This window comes from Capricornis sumatraensis, chromosome 12, assembly GCF_032405125.1.
Source record: "Capricornis sumatraensis isolate serow.1 chromosome 12, serow.2, whole genome shotgun sequence".
Taxonomy (NCBI): Eukaryota; Metazoa; Chordata; class Mammalia; order Artiodactyla; family Bovidae; genus Capricornis; species Capricornis sumatraensis.
This window is the reverse complement of record NC_091080.1, coordinates 61,682,963-61,703,103: the sequence shown is the minus strand read 5'-3', so window position 1 is coordinate 61,703,103 and position 20,141 is coordinate 61,682,963. Positions and strand designations below refer to the sequence as shown.

General features: G+C 41.1%; 1 protein-coding gene across 1 annotated transcript in view; it reads left to right on the top strand.

Annotated features, from left to right (window-relative positions):
• The window catches only part of MYCBP2 (MYC binding protein 2), a 265,188-nt gene extending 255,538 nt beyond the window's left edge, over positions 1–9,650 (top strand). Inside the window, exons 78-83 of the mRNA XM_068984559.1 lie at positions 788–976; positions 1,788–1,895; positions 3,015–3,224; positions 5,736–5,843; positions 6,769–6,934; positions 8,900–9,650. Coding sequence (XP_068840660.1) covers positions 788–976; positions 1,788–1,895; positions 3,015–3,224; positions 5,736–5,843; positions 6,769–6,934; positions 8,900–9,015 — 897 coding nt within the window. The 3' untranslated portion in view covers positions 9,016–9,650. The remainder of the gene's footprint in view (positions 1–787; positions 977–1,787; positions 1,896–3,014; positions 3,225–5,735; positions 5,844–6,768; positions 6,935–8,899) is intronic.
• Positions 9,651–20,141: the final 10,491 nt, after the last annotated feature.

Genomic DNA, 20,141 nt, shown 5'->3' with positions numbered 1-20,141 from the left:
ATGTCAAGAGTTGGATGTGTTACCAAAGCTGGAGAATGATCAGTTAAAGCCCTCAAACCCAAAGCAATCTCTTTTATGTTTCCCAGCCGTCAGCATTGTATATATTTAACATTTTCTTCTGTGCTAGAAGCAGATAAAGATCTGCTTCATGGGCTGCATTACACATTTTATTCACTTGTTTCCTTGAATTTGTTTAAGCCTAAACATCTATATATGTCCCATGCTATCCAAATACTTTTGATTATTCACTTTAGTTAACAAGAATTTGGATAAAGTCCAGATAATGAAAGATACCTGTGTTTTTTGTAATCCCCATTTTGACGCAGGGTAGTTGGTTGGCAACCCACTCCAGTATTCTTGACTCGGATATCTCATGGACAGAGGAGCCTGGTGGGCTACAGTCCATGGGGTCGCAAAGAGTCAGACACGACTGAGTGACTTAACATACACACAGTTGGTGATTGGATGATTAATGTCAGGAATTTTTTTTTTACTTTCTGGCTATGCATGATAACAAATAGATTAAAATTGCAGTTCAGTTTTTAATCAGCTTTCTCTTTATGTAAAGTAAAATTTTTTTTAATCACATTAAAAGAAAAATAAACTTTGTTAATAATCCTAAGTTATATTCAAGCAGAGAATAAAAATAACTACTTTGTGGTTATTTAGCCTTATATCTATTTCCTATGGAAAGTATTAGGAAATTAACATACTGGATGTAATTTACCATGCTGTTTGCCTTTTTAAAATATATTTTCTGTGCGGTATTGTAATTCACCTTTAACAGGAGTATGCTAAGATAGCCTGTAGCAAGACCCACCCTTGTGGCCATCCATGTGGAGGTGTTAAAAACGAAGAGCACTGTCTGCCCTGTCTACACGGCTGTGATAAAAATGCCGCCACCCTGAAGCAGGACGCTGACGACATGTGCATGATCTGTTTCACGGAAGCACTCTCGGCCGCGCCGGCCATTCAGGTTGTCTGTGCTTTTAAAGCATTAACTGTCTAGATTTTTCAGTAAGAAGTATGAATGTACTCATCAAGTAAACAAGCGATTGACTCTTTCTTATAATTGGGTGAAACTGTCCCACTAATGTCTACCAGTTTCTTAGAGAGCAAATGCTCTTTTTGTTCTGTGTCCATGTTGTACACTGAGCTTTCGTCTGTGGTTTGTATGAGCCTGTATAGTCAAGTGAATGTCTAAAGTGTTCATAAAGGAGAACAATAATAATTATTCAATAGCTTCTCTCTTCTTAATTTCCAAATTCAGCATGGCATTTTACAGCATTATGTAATTGATCCATGCATAATAATACATACCTCTATATATAATGTATATACATACATCTGTAATATACTAGTAATATTATGGAAGTTACAATTTGCCCAATAAGATTTTCTTTAACATTTACTGGTTGTTTGTTTATATGTTCAGTTCTTGTGACTCTAAGACAATGAGTATTCTCAAAAACAAATCTTAAATTTTTTTTAATCAATAGTTTCTTCTTCTTCTTCCTAAGAGATACAAAACTGAATATTTCTCATTTCTCCCTAACCCAGCTTACTCTCTATAAGGTGATATTGATACATAAATAATGAAAATTGGGAGGAGCTGAAGATCTCGTTTGTAATGTCCCATGAATAACAGAAGGCTGGAATTTCATTCTACCTTATTTCTAGATTTTTCTCTTACCTGCTCTAAATAGCAGCCTACATTGAGTGACCTGTCAGTTATTCGTATTTATGGTTACTGCATGTGGTTATATCTTCTCCTTTTTTCCTTTAAGCTGGACTGCAGTCACGTATTCCACTTACAGTGCTGTCGACGAGTTTTGGAAAACAGATGGCTTGGTCCAAGGATAACGTTTGGATTTATATCTTGTCCCATTTGCAAGGTATGGAAAGCATCAGAAATTATCTACTTTCTATTTATTTTCATCTCTGTCTTCATCTTTTGTCTTTCAAAATAAACACGTGGCAGCATTTCTAGGTGACCTGCCCAGTCTGCTGTGTATCAACAGCCCCCTTCAGTTTCTACTCTGTTCACACAGGTAGCACCTAAGAATATTATAAGATCTGTATCTATTCTAATACATTTCAAGACATTAATTGTCCCTGAAAAGCTAATTAAATTAAACTATTACATCAGAAAATTGATGTAGATATTGTCGTGCATTGAAGGGCACACATCACTGCTTTGAGACCCCTGAGGGTTCAGACCACATGACATAACAGTGCATGACTGCCCAAAAGAAGAATGAGCCTGTGGTGCCAGTAGGTACTCACAGCTGCTACAAAAGAGTAAAACCTGAGCTTGAAGTGCCATTAGGACAGATTCCTTAGAGCGCAGGGAAAATAAGGAGAAAATTCTCCACATTCCGACACATCTCTGCAAAGGTAGTGACCAGAGTAGCAGTTACTTTGGCAGGCTAACAATGCTTAACACAAAAGCTTGTTCACGGATGTGCTTGCACATGGCGTGTAGCATGTAACATGGACTTAGCACAGCCATTGGTAAGACTGAGCCACGTTCAAAAAGACAATAGTATCTTCTCTCCGTTTTCGTTTGGTGCCGCAGAGAAAAGTCACGTTTAGGAAATGATACAGGAAAGTAATAGAGAAATACTATTTGTTCATTTCTATTATGTAACCTGCCCTACCCCCAAGGAACCAAAACACAGACACACACACACACACACACACATCTGTGGCAGCAGGGTAACCTTTCATTCCAGGAACAGCTAAGGCCGCAAGAGATATATTTCATACTCGGAAATATGAAGCTACTGCACTGGAACTTTCATGTTTGTGCCCCGCTTTCACTGCTCTTGGGAAAATACAGGCTTGTGAGGACCGTCCAGGATTATTTTTCAATGATATTTTATCTAGGAAATGTTTTCATTATCTCCTAGCACAGTGCTTGGCACTTAGATGAACACCAAGTGTTTGTTGAATTAATAAATAAATGATTCTTTTGAGTAGAGAGTGTTCACTTTTTTTTTTTTTAATTTCAGAACAAGATAAATCATATAGTGTTAAAAGACCTGCTTGATCCAATAAAGGAGCTCTATGAGGATGTCAGAAGAAAAGCCCTGATGAGACTGGAATACGAGGGTCTGCATAAGAGCGAAGCTATCACAACTCCTGGTGTGAGATTTTACAACGACCCCGCTGGCTATGCCATGAATAGATATGCATATTATGTCTGTTACAAATGCAGAAAGGTATGCTGCTAATCATAGGACGAGTTTTTAAGAACCAGAGATTACCTATGAGATTAAGAAGTTGAATTGTCACATGATGTCTAATTATTCTCATGCCTACAGTCTGAAGTTAAAAATGAAAACGTTTGGTGCTCTGCTTCAAGTAGACTTTATTTTTTTAGTTTGTTTTGGGCTTTTTTTAGAAGTATATACAAATTGTTTCCAGAACATGAAATATTTCTCTGCATAATCTCTTTCCCATCAGTATTGTTTGTTGAATCCAGTTACTTCTTAACTCTTTTGACCTTTCCCTTCTGAAAATCCTTACCTCCTCGGTTTCCAGGACAAGACTTTTCCTGGTATCTTCCTGCCTTTCTGGTGACTCCTCTTTAACTCCCTCGCAGAGTTTCTTTTTATTCACTACTCTTACATATTATTTCCCCAGCCATCCATTCTAGCCCAGTAATACCTCCGTGACTTTGGTGATCTGCAGACCCATGCCTTTGCCTACCTGTATTGTTCTGACCCTCCAGAATTTCTGAGATTTAGATATAAATATCCAATTGTCTACCAGACATTTAGATTTCTCACAGATACTTCTGACTCTCTCAATCCCCAGTCTGTATTAACAAAGTCGGTTCTGCCTCTCAATCTCTTCTGAGCTTTTTTCCTTTTTCGTACATCTTCAGCATCCTGAATCATTTCCTTTGGTAATTACAGGAGGAACCTTCTCTCTGGGCTCATTGTGTGGAGCCCCTAACCCCTCCCTCCACTCCATGCTTCACACTTACAATTCCACTAGTCGATGTTGAATCTGCCTGTGTCACTGTTCTGCATACAATCCTGTAGCCCGCCCCCCACCACACACCCCAACTCTCCAAGTCTCATCTCCCAATATGCTTCCATCTGTGCCCTGTGCAGCACATTACGGAACAACTTGCAGCTCCCCAAACTGGGCCGTGTGTGCTCCCTCACTGACATCCTGTACGCCTTTCCATCCCATCCTGTAGGCCTTTCTCTCCCTGGAACACTCTTCTCTGCCTCCTACTCTGCATCTTACTCTCACCCATGACCCACCCATCCCCACACGCTCTGATGCGTGATCAAATCTGTCTGATCACACTTCTGGATTTGGCTCAGGTTTCTCCTCTCTAGTGTGCCCCGCCCCCTCAGTGCCACCACGCCATTCTGATGTCTTGGATACATCCATCTTAACCCTTCTTATTCTGTATCACAGTGATGTTCACATGTCTCTCTGTCCCACTTGGTAAGTTCCATGGGGATGAAGACAACTTTTTATAATTTCTCTACCTCCAGTAGTTACTGCTTATTAGACACCATTGGAGAATGAAGGAAGGAAGGAAGAAATCAATATATGAAAGATGTGTAGTCTCTCAACATAAGGAAAAGAAAATACAGATAATAAATGGCAGGCTAAATAGATGAAAGCCAGGAAGGCAGACAAATATCCACACTCGAGGAAAAACCAGTGTGTACCATTTATTTGTGAACCTTGAATTATTACAAAGAATAAAATATTATTTCTCTGTGTTAAATGCACTGGATCTCATAAATGAATATTGTGCTACCGCACAGATGAGAGTCAAATGCCTAGGAAGCCAAGCCAGGAATCTGGAAAAGTGAAACAGCTGGAATAGGCCCCCAGGACAAATAAATATTAAATATTTCTGAGGCCTGATTTAGCCAGTGCACAACCATTTGTAACCTCTCTATCATCAATGAAGCCTTGTCTTTCAACCTGTTTTCTAGTACAGATAATAACTTTCTATTGACTCATTTATACAGAATTATGGATACAGTTTCTTTGGCTGTGAGACATGTTATATATGCAGAATGCCCCAATTATAATTCATTGAATTTATTTTGTACCCAAAGCAAATAAAGATAAATTACCCATTGTGATAATTTCATATATTCAGGTATCTGTATTAGATACTGTTGAGTTCCTGCATACAGTGTAGCTCTGTAAGTATGAGCAGTCTTCTGAAAGGAATATCTAAATTTGCCTTTCCGTTTTAAAAACTTTTATATGATCATGTTTGATTTTTTTCTTTCCCATTAACCTCAAGATTATAACTTTACACTAATATTTATTTTAAGCATATTTTAGAGGAGTAGAAGGGAATATGGTATTTAATATTTCAAAAAGGAAAAACTATTCAAACTTTGCCTTGGAAAAGCATAGTTTCTCTTTACTACTTAATATCCTGTTCTTGATATTTATTTGGAGTACTATCCATTCTTTTGTTATTTCGCTATCACAGTTCAGTCTTTGAACTTCCTACGGTAAGCATGAGTCCATTCCAGAATTGCAGAAACCATATTTCTTGTCCTGATCTGTTTCTTACAGCGGCATCCTGTATAGATGTCCGCTTGGCATTGCAAGGGAATGTCTGACAGACAATGATATTTCCGGAAGCCTCTCGATTTCACTCCCACCGCAGCCACACGGAAGCTCCCATGGCAGAGTTCTCTGTTTGCTGCTGTAATCTAAGTGTCTTCCCTCCTCAGGCATACTTTGGCGGTGAAGCTCGCTGCGATGCTGAGGCTGGACAAGGGGATGATTATGATCCCAGAGAACTCATTTGTGGTGCCTGTTCTGATGTGTCCAGGGCTCAGGTGGGAGAACATTTTATTAGAAGGAACAGTTTAGAAATGTTAAAAATCTGTTTTTTTAGACTGCTACTACTACTAAGTTACTTCAGTCGTGTCCGACTCTGTGCGACCCCACAGACGGCAGCCCACCAGGCTCCCTCGTCCCTGGGATTCTCCAGGCAAGAACACTGTAGTGGGTTGCCATTTCCTTCTCCAATGTATGAAAGTGAAAAGTGAAAGTGAAGTCGCTCAGTCGTGTCCGACCCTCAGCGACCCCATGGACTGCAGCCTTCCAGGCTCCTCTGTCCATGGGATTTTTCCAGGCAAAAGTACTGGAGTGGTGTGCCATTGCCTTTTTAGACTACTAATATAATTATCATGGGGATGGTATAATAGGCTTCTTCCCCAGTATTTTCTGAGATTTATAGGGCAGAGTATAATTTTCCAGATCATCTTGAATATATTATCTCTTTTGGATGGTATTGGTATTTGCATTTTATAATTTTGTGTCCCATAAAATAATCACCATGTATCAACAAGTAATAAATTTTACTTATTTCGTTTTCTTAAACCTGCAGGCACACTTTTAGGATTTTCTCCATTTCAATGAAATCTTAACAGTACATCTCTGAGAATGAGAGATAAAAGAAATATTAATAAGTTTTCAATTTTGTTGACCAAGAAGCATTCACAGAGAAATTATATGGATAGCTTATTAAATAAGTTGGTTATTATGGAGCTGGGATATAAACTTGGGACTTCATCCAAACCTTTTGGGCCAAGCCACACATTTATTCAGTGTTTTAATGTATGTATCATCAAGTTTTCAGTCAGTTTTGAGAGCTGTGTATGCTCTCAAAGCATGAATTCCTGAGCTGTGTATATGATTATATTAAGTGCAGTTAAAATAGACTCACCATAATCTTGCGTTTCTTTTCTTTCGCTGTAGATGTGTCCAAAACACGGCACGGACTTTTTGGAGTATAAGTGTCGCTACTGCTGCTCGGTAGCTGTCTTTTTCTGTTTTGGAACAACACATTTCTGTAATGCTTGTCATGATGATTTTCAGAGAATGACTAGCATTCCTAAGGAAGAACTCCCACACTGTCCTGCAGGTATGCCTTCAGTATTTATAGATGTGGCTATGATGCACATGGCCTCTCATTTTATTTAATGATCCCACGAGAACACTTTGTTTCAAGTGGCAGAAATCCAGTTCAAACTGTCCTAAACAAAGGGAATTCCTCAGCCCTTGCAAGCTTCCGACTTTCTGAGTGAAGTAGACAGATGACCATCAGGAGCGAGGGGCTCAGAGCGTGGGGACCGAGAAGGAAGACAGCTAAGAATTAGCAGAAGGATTGCTGCTCAGTACTAAAGTGCTGTGAGAGGTTTGAAATTATTAATTGATAATAGAACCATTTAAAAGGATTTGGGGGAGGGGGAGTCACACGTGCGTTTATTGTGAGCAGCTATGAATTTTTTTTGTTTTTAAATCAAGTCTGGAATCAGCACCATAAAGTGGACAAGTGATTTAATAATCTAGAATGGCTGGGAATCGGCAGCAAAGTGAGTGAGCATCAGAGAGCCAAGGGAATTAAAGAAGCCACTGAGAATACGGGCGAAATGATGGTCTTTGGAGGTCAGGCTGAGAGAAAATGAATGTGAAACCAAAAGGAGACTGAAAAAGTCAGAAGAGGTCAGGAGGCTAGTGATCACAGTAAGGTGGAATACCAGGCTGAACAGAAGCGAGAGCACGGAAGGGGAGGAAAAACGTGAACATAGAGGAGACAGATCTAGATCTGGTGAAAGTACACACAGAAACACACACACCACATACACCACATACGCCAGTGTTGTTAAAGCTGGGAAGGGAAACGCACACTTGCATCCGTTGCTTATCAGCATGCAAATGGCAGAACCCTGAGGTCCCTTTCAAAGCTGCAGATTTATCTACCCTTCAGTGATCCCACTTCTGGGGATACACATGTGAGAAAAATACTGAAGAGCAGATACACAGGGTTATTCATTACATCCTTGTTTATAATAATAATACAAATCTGTAAACAGTGCAAGTATCCAATAAGAGGTTGGTTAAACGCTAGTTACTGTGCTCTATTAAAAAATGAAAGGGACTGAGGATGGAGTTTCTATGTACTGAAATGAAAAGATCTGTAGGAGAGGCTATTAAATGAAAAATCAGAGCAATGTGCATAGTATGCTGCCTTTTGTAAGAAGGAGGGAAATGAAAAGATATATTCTATTTGCATTTTAAAAGCACTGGAAAAATTCATAAACTAATAAAATTACTGTGGGAAATAGGAAAAATTGGCTAAAAATGGGGCAAAGGTGACTTCTTTTTGTGTGTAATTTTTAAAGTATTTTTATTTTTAAACCATGTGAAATATATTATCTATTCCAAAACAAAGATAATAAGATGAGTAGGGTTTGTTTGGGTTTTTTTTAAGTATGGCTACTCTGCTTGTGTCAGATAAAGATTGTAACTGTTCTCCCTCTAAAAACTTTTTTTTTTTTTAAACAGTAGAAGTACTTTATGACTTTGGAAGAAGCAGGATGAGAATAATGTGAGACTAGAGTGTTTAGGGTAATGGTCATGATAAACAGGAGGGGAAGTGTTGAGCTAAGGTCAACGAAAGAAGGGTGTGAAAAGGGGACAGTGTTGTATGGACAAGGACAAGAGTCCAGATTAAGAAGTTGAAGAGAATCTCTCTGTCTATCCACTCCTTTCTAGAAAATTTATTGACTGCCTTGTTGGTACCAGGGAACTTAGTCTTCACAGCACTTGTGAGTTAGGTATTGATGAGGGCCTAGAAGTCAAAAATATTATGTTAACTTTGCCTCAGTTTCCTTATCTGTAAAATGGGATATTTTCTGCCTCTGTGGCTCTTAGAGAATTAAATGGATTGCTATATTTGAACACCGCCTCAACAGTAAGCACACAAACCTCTGCAGGTGTTTTTACTTTCGTTTTGATTTTAATATTCTTATTTTATTACCATCACATTAGATTTGTGTGTGTGTGTTTTAATTATATTCTTTTGCCTCCTTCAAAACGTATACAGGTCCCAAAGGCAAACAGTTAGAAGGAACCGAATGTCCTCTCCATGTTGTTCATCCTCCCACTGGAGAAGAGTTTGCTCTGGGTTGTGGAGTGTGCAGAAATGCTCACACTTTTTAGAACACTCAGATTCCTTTGTCTACAGAGAGAGAAGTTGCCTTCATCTCCCAAGCGGATATGTGAAGTTTAAACTCTGCTCAGGATAAGGACGGGACCATTTTTACATCCATAAAAATAAACCATTCACAGTGCAAGAAGGATGCCAAATACCATGTACATAATTCTTGCTATGGAAAGTTTCCCCATTGTTTCAGTTTATCTTCTTTTGAACCAAGACATCAAACTTGTGAGGTGTTTGCATGTGGCCATTATCGTCATTGGCCTGTGAAGCATTGGACATTTATAGATAATTGATATCAAAGAATTGCCATGCCCATGGACTAAGAATGATGCTGGCTTTCAAGCAAAAAAAAGAAAAATAATCATTGTTTATTGTATACTGCCTTTTTGTAATCCTGTACAATTGCATCACGGGTGGGGATAAAAAGAGGAATATTCTGTTTTATTTCCTAGACTGTTATTTAAAAAACAAAATGTGTTAGGATGGCATATAAATGTAATAAGTATCACTGTATATAAAGATATCAATGTTTGTCCTGTATAAGAATACTAAATTACAAATGCAGTTTCATTTAAACTTCTAGGTTAAGTTTGAGCCTGAAATTTTAATGAAGTGCAATACTGAGTGTGCCTCATTATCTCGCAGCTGTAAACATATTGGAATGTACATGTCAATAAACCACTGTACATTTTTATACAGTGATAAAGTCTATCAAGTGTGTATAGTGTTAAATTGGGAAAGACAGTCTAAATACCTAAGGTCTAAAACCTCTATCCAGTTTTCCTTGGAAAGGAATTTACTAATATAGCACAAATCATAACTTTTATAACTTTTAGGGAAAATAAGAGTAGTAATGAAGTACAGTGCTGGAATCTTAACTAAACACTGGAGGGAGAGATGGATGGATGGATGGATGGATGGATGGATAAATAGATATAAATGGACATATGCCAGAGAGAGAAGAAAACATTTAGGAAATTGACCAACCTCCACTTTCTTAACCAGTATCTTTTTGAACTTTTATAACATGATCAACAAAAATCACTAGTTTGTTTTTATTACAGACTGTGTGTTTTGGTAGATCATTTTTTACAGTTAAATCAGATTATATTTATTTTATGAGACCAAGAAAAGTTTTGATCAGTTTTGTTCTAAATTCCTGCTGTTGAAAATATATAATTTATTAGTATCCATTATTTTAATGCCATTTGTTAAGCATTCATGGGAAATTTTAAATAATCTTTGCCTTGAGGGAACTTAAAATGTAAAGAAAAGATCAAGTCTGAGCACAGATAATTAATTAGAGAATCTTGTAATAAATCACATAAAAATTTCCAAGGCAGATGCTTCAGGGTTTAGGAAAGATTGTTGGTGGTGGTATTTTGTTTTTGTTATTTTTATTGTTGGGAGTGGGGTTAGCTAAGAGGCCCTTTAAGCTGCCTCTTGAAAAATAAATAGCATATCAAAGGCGGAGATGTAGAGAAAGGCCTGGGGAAAAAAGTAGGTGCACAGAAAATTCTAGAATGTGATAGAACAGTGTGAGTAGTCAAACTTTTCTGGTGTTGAAAACCTTACTGCAAAAAAAAAAAAAAAGAATCCGAGGATTACAAAAACTGAAAGTGAAAGTCACTCAGTCCCGTCTGACTCTTTGCAACCCCAGGGACGATACAGACCATGGAATTCTCCAGGCCAGAATACTGGAATGGGTAGCCTTTCCCTTCTCCAGGGAGCTTTCCAACCCAGGGATCAAACCCAGGTGTCTCACAAAGACTGGTGTGATGCAGTTCGTGCAGGGAGGGGCTTGCTGAGCCAGAATGAACTTTGAAACGGTACAAAATTCCCCTTTCATCTAAATAAGGTACGTCTGAACCATCCCTGAAAAAGTAATGACAATACTTTCTTTCAAAATCTCTCAGGAGAAGGACATTATGTAAACTTTCTTTGTATTAGTGACAGTGCCCCAAAGTTGCAAGCCACATTTAATTGCCCAGTGTGCTCAAAAGTGAGGGGAGTAATTTGTTGTTACTGAGGGCATTTCTGGTGGTCCCAAGTCAAACCAAAAGGGTTGAAGGCAGGACTAGTTCAATTTCAACTTTCAGAATACTTTGGATTAATCATTCTGGAAGAAACCCTGATACCTGGAGAAGAAAAAGGTGCTGAATGCATTCACATGTTACTAAGCCCTCCCAGTTTGTCTTTGACAAAGGGCCAGATGGGACTCTCTCCCTAAATTCAAAAAGATTCCAGAACCTTCAGGGCAACATAGCCATTTTCTTCAAGAGTCATTCTGCCCTGCTGATATTGGGCAACAGGTATCAGGAAGGGACGGTGACACTGCTCCCAGACAGCCCCGCAGCCTGGCTTCCACCTCAGCAAAGCTCTCCCTCTCCCTCCTTTCCCAGCCCTGCCTTCCACAGTAATCCTGTCCCACTCCCAGGCCTGTGGGAGGATTCTGAGGGCACAGGCTCAGGACTGGCTTTCAGAGTTTCCAGAAAGCACAAGTAGGTCAGAGACAGAAGCAGTTCCTAGGTTCACCCTAGAAAACCAGATGTGATGAGGCTGTGGTGAACACATCTGACTTAAACTCATCAGCCACAGGAATGAAACTTAAGAATGCACACAGATAGGAGGCGTCACAGACACTTGAGAACTGTAATCTGTATAAGTAGGAAGAGGGAAGGAAAACCATGGAACTGGCTTGACTGGCATGAGCCGTCTCAAGTGAATACTGCTGTTAATAGCAAGGATAAAAACAGCAAAGCCCTGAAACATTCTCTCAGTGACTCCAGTTTCTCTCTGTTTTTGAGGAAACTATTTTTAGTCGTATTCCAAACGTCGCAAAACTAGAAAAGCATTTTATGAATAAGTACGTTCTGACTAAGCACAGAAGGCCGATGGGTCGGCCATACACTTGGCTCAAGCATACTGTGCCCCCAGGTTTCAGATGCTGTGCACGGAACACACCAGGCAGGAAACGGCAGAATCATGAGAGCAAGTGTTGGAGATTCTGGAAATAAAGTCTTTTTCTGTTATATTTTCAGACCTGGAAAAAGCCAGTTTTCTTAAGCAGCTTTCTGGCCAGTCTCTTTAGGTCTAAAAATTCCTTATTCTATCAGTAAGCATTTTTGAAAAATATATGCAGTTCTCTATTAACTTTTCACATACAATGATTACTTATTCTTTTTCAGCTTTTTCCAGCCCGACATCTCTCTCTGGCCACTCTGTCACTGAATTCCACCATTATCTTGTCACACGTGTTTCTGACGGTGGTGATAGGATGGAAAAGTACCACTCCTTTTCCTGAGAACTGCCAACAGTACAACCACAGTCAGAGGACTTGGGTTCAAGTCGAGTCAGCCTCGGTTTTGACTGTGTTACCTTAAGTCAGTCACTAATTCCTTTTGGTCATAGCTTCTCAGAAGTAATAATATCTCATCTAAGTCAGTTGAGAAAGCGTTCACAAAAGTGCTTTAACCCACACAAAGTTTTATTCGAAAGTGAAGAGCAAAGAAGAACATTTATTCAACACCTCCTCAACAGCAGGCATTAAATTCTAAGCATTTTATTTAATCCTTCCAGCAACTCCATTGCTTCCCCCAAAAGAGCTGCTAAGCAGACAACTGAGTAGGTAAAACATTAATCTCATTTCAGCAGATGGTTTTAATCTCATTTCAGCGGCTTAAAGAAGTTAAAGAACTTGCATTCGGTTTCAGCTAATCTAATACAGATTTGGCTGGACAAAAACCTGAGAGGGGAATCCAGATCTTACTGTTTTGTCGTTATGATTTGTCCAACTCTCTGCGACCCCATGGACTACATACAGCAAGCCAGGCTTGCCTGTCCTCCACTATCTCCCGAGTTTGCTCAAACCCCAAATCTTCCTACCCCATCATACTATTACTGTAACATTACCAACTGCTCTGATGAAAAGAAGTAATATGAAGTGGTAACTGGAAACCAGTAAAATGGGCAAGAGTCAAAAGGGAACAAAACAGGCTTTGCCTCCAGGACAGTGCAAGGTAGATCTGGAAGGACCCGGCTCCCATCTCCTTCTGGGATGGGGGGGCAGGGGGCGGGGGTGTGGGGGTGTTGCGGGGGAGGGGTCAGCCAACAGCCTGCACCTGCCCCTCCTAGGAGATCTACCGCAGCACAGCACTTGGTCCAAAGCCACCCTCTTCCCCTGCAGCCCTGGCCAGTGAAAGACAGAACATGGCAGGGTACAGGACCAGGCCATTTCTGCCTAAAGAATCGCTCTTTTCTGGGCCATCTTTTTTTTCTTTAATTTATTTGACTGTGCTAGGTCTTTATTGCAGCACTTGGGCCCTTCGTTGCTGCAAGCAGGCTTTCTCTAGTTGCAGCAAGCCGGGGCTAGTCTCAGGGCAGGTAGGCTCAGTAGCTGTGGCTCATGGGCTTAGTTGCCCCACAGCAGGTGGGATCCTAGTTCCTGGATCAGGGATCGAACCTGTGTCCCCCACACTGGCAGGCGGATTCTTAACCACTGGGCCACCAGGGAAGTCCCTTTCCTGGGGCCATCTGTATACCAGCACTTGGGCTAGCCTAGCGGAGGGAGATTCCTACAGCCCTGCTGCAATCAGAGGCTTTTCCTGCCCCTCACTCCTCCCTGTCCTTTCATAGATGCCAACCTGCACGGCAGTCTGAAAGCTCTCCCTGCCCCCTCGGACTCCCCCACCCGTTGCTCTGTCATAGGCACCCCCCAACACACAGATTCTTTGCCCTTCTAACGTTATCCTGGCATCCGCCTCCTAGAGGACTTCGCTGACTGACACAGAAGGATAATATATTTTAAATGACTTATGGCTGCTTCACTTCACAAGTGACATAAGGTAACTTAGAAAAAAATACATAGACTATAACAGAGATACTGGATGGAGTTACACTGAAGAAAGATTATGAAAGAAAATCAAAGCCAAGATTAGAGGAGAGTATGCAATAAGTAACCATGCAGTCTCCCAACACGGCTTGAGAGGAGGCCATCAACTGCACAGTACATTTGTTAGCTAACGAAGCAGGAAAAGAAACATGTCCAGTCACTACTTACAATGTCCATTTCCTCAAAAAGAGCAGGGATGGATAAGTTTTGACAAGCATAAGTGAAAAAGGCATTTCAGGGAGAGAGTGTGGTGACAGCTAAGGCGTTGATGTGTTCCTTGAGGAGGAAGTAAGCTGTTTTGCTTCATTAAGTCATTTAATAAATAGCTGAGCACCTGTTCTATATCCACACTTGACAGGACATGCTCACGAGGCTGTGTTCCCACTTGCTTGGTAACCGTGACTTACACGTAGAGAGTGCCTCGGAAGTGAAATGTACAAGTTAGTTAATACGTGTGGCGCTGGGCCAGCTCCTACAGACCAGACAGTTGCAGAAGTGAAATGTACAAGTTAGTTAATACGTGCGGCGCTGGGCCAGCTCCTACGGACGAGACAGTTGCAGAACAAAAATAGAGAACATGTGAGTAACACAACATTACGAACCGTAATCGAAGTTTGCTAACAATAAAAGAGAGCATTTGTTGAAGGCTTACAGTGGCCAGTCACTGTGCAGTGCTTGAGTGTGGTGGACAGAATCCGCTTCAGCTTTGTTGCTCAGTTGTGTCTGACTCTGTCAAAGCTCAGGGCTGCTGGTATGATCTGGATCCTCTGGTTCATAATCAAACTCACCTATGAAAGCCCTCTTGTCACTCTCTGATTCACCTCTTAGAATTCTTCCTCCCCTGCAATGTAGATCTTCCCATCTACTCCCCAGGACAGGTTTATTATACGTGCAACATGGCTGAAGTCCAGCTTGCTACACCGAAGTCCTGTCCTGTCATGTTCTTTCACTCTTTGAAGAAATATATATTGAGCAAGGAACTCTTCCAGGAGCCTAAGATCTGCAAGTCAGCCAGACTAAGACTCACGTTGCTTATTATATCTGAGTCTGATGTTACACAACAGACGCGCAAAATATAATTTGCTAGGAGGTGGTATGTGCTGTGAAAGAGGCAAAGGAGGTCAAGGGGGCTCCAGAGTTGTTTTCACTGTTTTGTCCTGGTTTTATTTATTTTTTTGGTTTTGGGAGTTCATTGTTGAATTTGATTAACTAATATTTCTTTCTGAATTTTTGTACTTATAAGAGAAATGGTGCTTCAGTTTTCCTTTCTTTGGGAATCATGAACATACTAGCTTCATAAAATGACCTGGGCAGCTTTTCCTCGTTATGCTTTTTTCTCAGACAACTTGCAGCAGGACTAACTCTTACTTGGAAGTCTGGCAGGGCTCACATGTAATTCCATCTGTGTGTGTTTGTGTGCTCAGTTGTTCAGTTCTGTCTGACTCTTTGTGACCCCATAGACTGGAGCCTGCTAGGCCCCTCTGTCCGTGGGATTTCCCAGGCAAGAATACTGGAATCTAGTCATTTGGGAGGGAAGGGCTTTGCTAATTACATCAATGTTTATTGATCTATTCAAATTCTCTACTTCTTCCTGTCAATTTTGGCATTTTATATTTTTCTAGACTTTGTTTCAGCTAGGCTTTCTATTTTATTAGCTAATAATTATTTACAACATACTTTATTATTTTGAATACCTATAGTGGCTACATTCGGAGAAAGCAATGGCACCCCACTCCAGTACTCTTGCCTGGAAAATCCCATGGGCGGAGGAGCCTGGAAGGCTGCAGTCCATGGGGTCGCTGAGGGTCAAACACGACTGAGCGACTTCACTTTCACTTTTCACTTTCATGCATTGGAGAAGGAAATGGCAACCCACTCCAGTATTCTTGCCTAGAGAATCCCAGGGACGGCGGAGCCTGGTGTGCGGCCGTCTATGGGGTCACACAGAGTCGGACACGACTGAAGTGACTTAGCAGCAGCAGCAGTAGCAGTGGCTACATTAATATGTGTTCCCCCTTTAAAAAATCCTGTATTTTGCTAATTTGCAACATTTTCTTAATCAGTCTGACTAGAGTTGTATCTACCTTATTAACTTTTATTTGAACTAGCTTTTGTTTTTGATAATCTGTTTGTTGTTGTTGTTCAGCTGCTCAGTCATATTTGACTCTGTGACCCCATGGATGGCAGCATGCCAGGCTTCCTTGTCCTCCGCCAGCTCCTGGAGTTTGCTCAAACTCATGTCCATTGAGTCGGTGGTGCCATCCAACTATCTCATCCTCTGTCATCCCTTTCTCCTCCGGCCCTCAATCTTTCCCAGCATCTGGGTCTTTTTCAATGAGTCGGTTCTTCACATTAGGTGGCCAAAGTATTGAAGCTACAGCTTTAGCATCAGTCCTTCCAGTGAGTATTCAGGGTTGATTTCCTTTCGGATTGACTCGCTTGATCTCTTTGCAGTCCAAGGGATTTTCAAGTCTTCTCCAGCACCACAGTTCAAAAGCATCAATTCTTCAGCACTCAGCTTTCTTTATGGTCCAACTTTCACATCTGTACATGACTACTGGAAAAGCTACAGCTTTGATTACAGGGATCTTTGTCAGCAAAATAATGATTCTGCTTTTTAATATGCCGTCTAGGTTTGTCACAGCTTTTCTTCCTTATTTTTTCCCTGTCTTGTCTTTATTCTTTATTTCTCTTCCAGTTATCTATTACAGTATGACGAACCACTCATTACTTTCTGAGACAGGTGTTCATTATTGTCTGCTGGCGTTCGCTAGGCGTTGCCCTGATCTTGGGTGGCCTTGGCCTGCAGCAGCTTGGAGTGGGGCCTGGGTTCTCAGCCAGGGATTGAGGTCGGGTCGTGGTGGTGAAAGCAGCAGGGCCTAGCCACTAGGCCAGTGGTCAGTGACAAGGGCCCTGACCCTTTGGCTTTGCAGAAAAGAATTTCCACAAAGACGGAAAGTAGTGAAGCAAGTATACAGTACATGGGGATAGGCACATGGGCAGACTCAGAGCGAGAGTCGCTGAACTGCGCCCTTGTGGCAGATTGAATCACTTTTACAGGGTATTTCTTCCTGGCTTCCTTTGGCCAGTCATTTTGATTTACCGGGTTCACAGTCCATATTTAGTGTATCTCAGGATCCTCCCACATGAGCGCAGGCATCTTTTAGCTAAACTAGATTCTACCAAAGAGGCTGTGGGAGCCTGGCATTAGTGAGCACCACTGCCCTTTGGCCTCCAAGGAGTCTTTCTGTGCATGTATGGTCCGGGAGGTCTCCTGACTTCGGAAAGGAGAAGTATGTGGTCTGAGCAGGGCCCAGCCTCCTCCCTTAATTGCCCTGCTGTTCTTGTCTTGGAGTTTCAGTCGATAGAGAATGAATCTCCAATTGCTTTACCCTGGGGAGTCCCATCTTCCTCCGGCCTCGGCCCCATAAAGCTTTGTTCTCTCCCATTTTGGTGTCTAGTTCTAGCACACTGACCAAAGAATAAGCATTGACTTGGCGATATTGATTTTGAAGACAGATTTGAGGCAATTAGAAAGGCTTCAGTACAGAAAAATAAAAATAAAATAGAGGGAAAGTTAGGAAATAAAGAGATATGAGAGGCAAACCTCCATGCAGACATATCCCAAATAATATATGTAGATAGTCTCACCTCAGGAGATGGAACATAACTTTCTCCAACCTTTTAGTGTAAAGTGAATGCAGAGACTTCCTCCCAAAAAGGATAGTCTGGAAAGGGAGAAAAAAAAAAAATTTACATTCTTGACTTAAAAAAAAAAAAAAAAGGCACAATGTGAAAGTTGCAAGTTAAGCTTCATTTGGGGGAAAATGAGGACTGCAGCCTAGGAGACAACACCTCAGATAGCTCTGAGAAACTGCTCCAAAGAGGAGAAGGTCAGTATATATGTGATTTTGGTGAAGGGAGAGTACATGCAATCAAGCACATATTTTTTCCAGAAGGTTTCTGCTAGTCTGGTGAAGCTTTCTGCTAGTCACAAGGAACAGCCATCACCATGAAAAATTTTAGTGCTGTTCTAGACATGAGGGGGCTTCCCAGGTGACACCCGTGGTAAAGAATCTGCCTGCCAGTGCAGAAGATACAAGAACTGTAGGTTTGATCCCTGGGTCGGGAAGATCCCCTGGAGGAGGGCATGGCATCCCACTCCAGCATTCTTGCCTGGAGTATCCCATGGACAGAGGAGCCTGGCAGGCTACAGTCCATAGGGTATCAAAGAGTCAGACATGACTGAAGTGAATTCACACGCATGTATATTAGATATAAGGAGGTATAAGAATTGGGCTCATAAAATCAGTTCCTGAAAATATCCGAAGACCTGTTATGCCAGATTTTCCCCAGAGCACAGAGTGCCTCATTTCTGTTCTCCACCCTGACTCATTTCAGAGGGTCTTGAAAATCAGCAGCTGCAGCAGCACATGATTTAATCCTGGTAGAGACAGATGGCAAGTGCCAGTTTGTAGTTGATCTCAAACTCTGATGAATGTTAGCCTCAATAGAGAGAAATCCTTTGACAGTATGTATCCTTGATATGATACGATGACAGTGATACTTTATTCATGTGTGTCCTTCCTCTGAAATACTCATAACCTCAGTCTGACCATGAATGAGAAAACAAGAGACAGACCCCAGTTGAGGAACATTCTACAAAATTCTGGAACAGTGCTCCTAAAAACTGTGAAGGTCATCGAAACAAAGAATTATGAGATGGTATTGAAAGAACTACTCAACATAACCTAACCTATCCTGATCATCCCAGCAGATGGTTCACACTATCTGCAGAGAATTTAAAAACAATAATAAATCTGACTCTTTGATGGTTTGTTTTTTATTACCACTTGTACCAACAATCCTAAACTGGGTTGGTAACAAAATATTCTTCCTTGCTGGACCAGATTACTCAACAGCCACCCTCTCCCCCAGACAGTGTCACCGATCTTGAAAAACAGAACTGAAAAATTTAAGTATTGACTAATTTTGTATTTATTTATGGCTATGCTGGGTCTTCATTGTACGCAGGATTTTCTCTAGCAGCAGCAAGTGAGGGCCCCCCTCTAGCTGTGGTGTGAGGGCCTCTTACTGCAGTGGTTTCTCTTGTGGAGCACAGGCTCTCAGGCACACCCCTGGTTTCAGAAGTTGGAGACTACAGCACAGGCTCAATACCTGTGGCACAAGGGCTTAGCTGCTCTGCAGCACGTGGGATCTTCCCAGAACAGGGCTTGTACCTGTGTTTCCCGCAATGGCAGCAAGATTCTTCACCACTGAGGCACCAGGGAAGCCCTCGACTGGTTTTAAAATAAGCACAAGTTGCTTTTTTCAAAAAGGGAAAATAAAATCTTTAAATAACAGTAACAGGGAAGGAAAGGAAGCATTAGATATTGGTAAAGTAAGCCAAGGTCCCACCCTTGTCTTTAGGGAGAGAAGAGACTGTCATGAGGCTTTAAAAGGGGGCTACAATTGGAGTATGAACGTTTTAATGAGATACAGTGTTTACTAGTTATGTTGACTGGTTTAATGTGTTTTGCTGATCGTTTATTCTGTTAAAGTAAGTTTAAATAAATATGTCTGTATTTGACTTGTGTTTCTTCTTGTAACTATTATCATTGCCCTTCTTCCTCTTGTCCTTCCTCATCCAGTCAAGGAGGAACCTAAAAAATGTTGCAGTGCAAGTCCAGACACATTATTTTGTTGCTAGACTTTGTTCCCTTTGACTTTTGATCTGATGGCCAGGCCTTAACAGAAAACAGTGGCATTTTCCCACAATGACTCTCACCGTACTTTTACCCACACCTTCCTAGCTCAAGTTTGGGGGGAGTAGAAGAATGCTGGGATGCCTGGTTTTCACTGTCTTCCAGTCTCTTACACACCGGGCAGATCTTTGACAAGACATCTATGATGAAAAATTATTTTTGAGGGGAATGGGGATGGTGCATGATTCAAGGTAGATTTTGCACCTAAGGATAGTTTAAGAAAACCCAGTATCCCCAAATCCAAACTTTGAAAACAAGCTAACCAGGTAGCAGTTACACACAAAGATGCCTCTGCTTACAAAAGCCTTCACCGGAGTTTTCTTTTATCCGCCATCGACTCCCTTACACTATTCTTACTGTGTTTCAGAAAGCTATTTACAAATGTCACGAGTCTGTCTACTTTATAAAGGCGATGAACGTCATCCCAGCGTTAACAGTGTCACCATTCTGCTTTAATGCCCCGCCATAT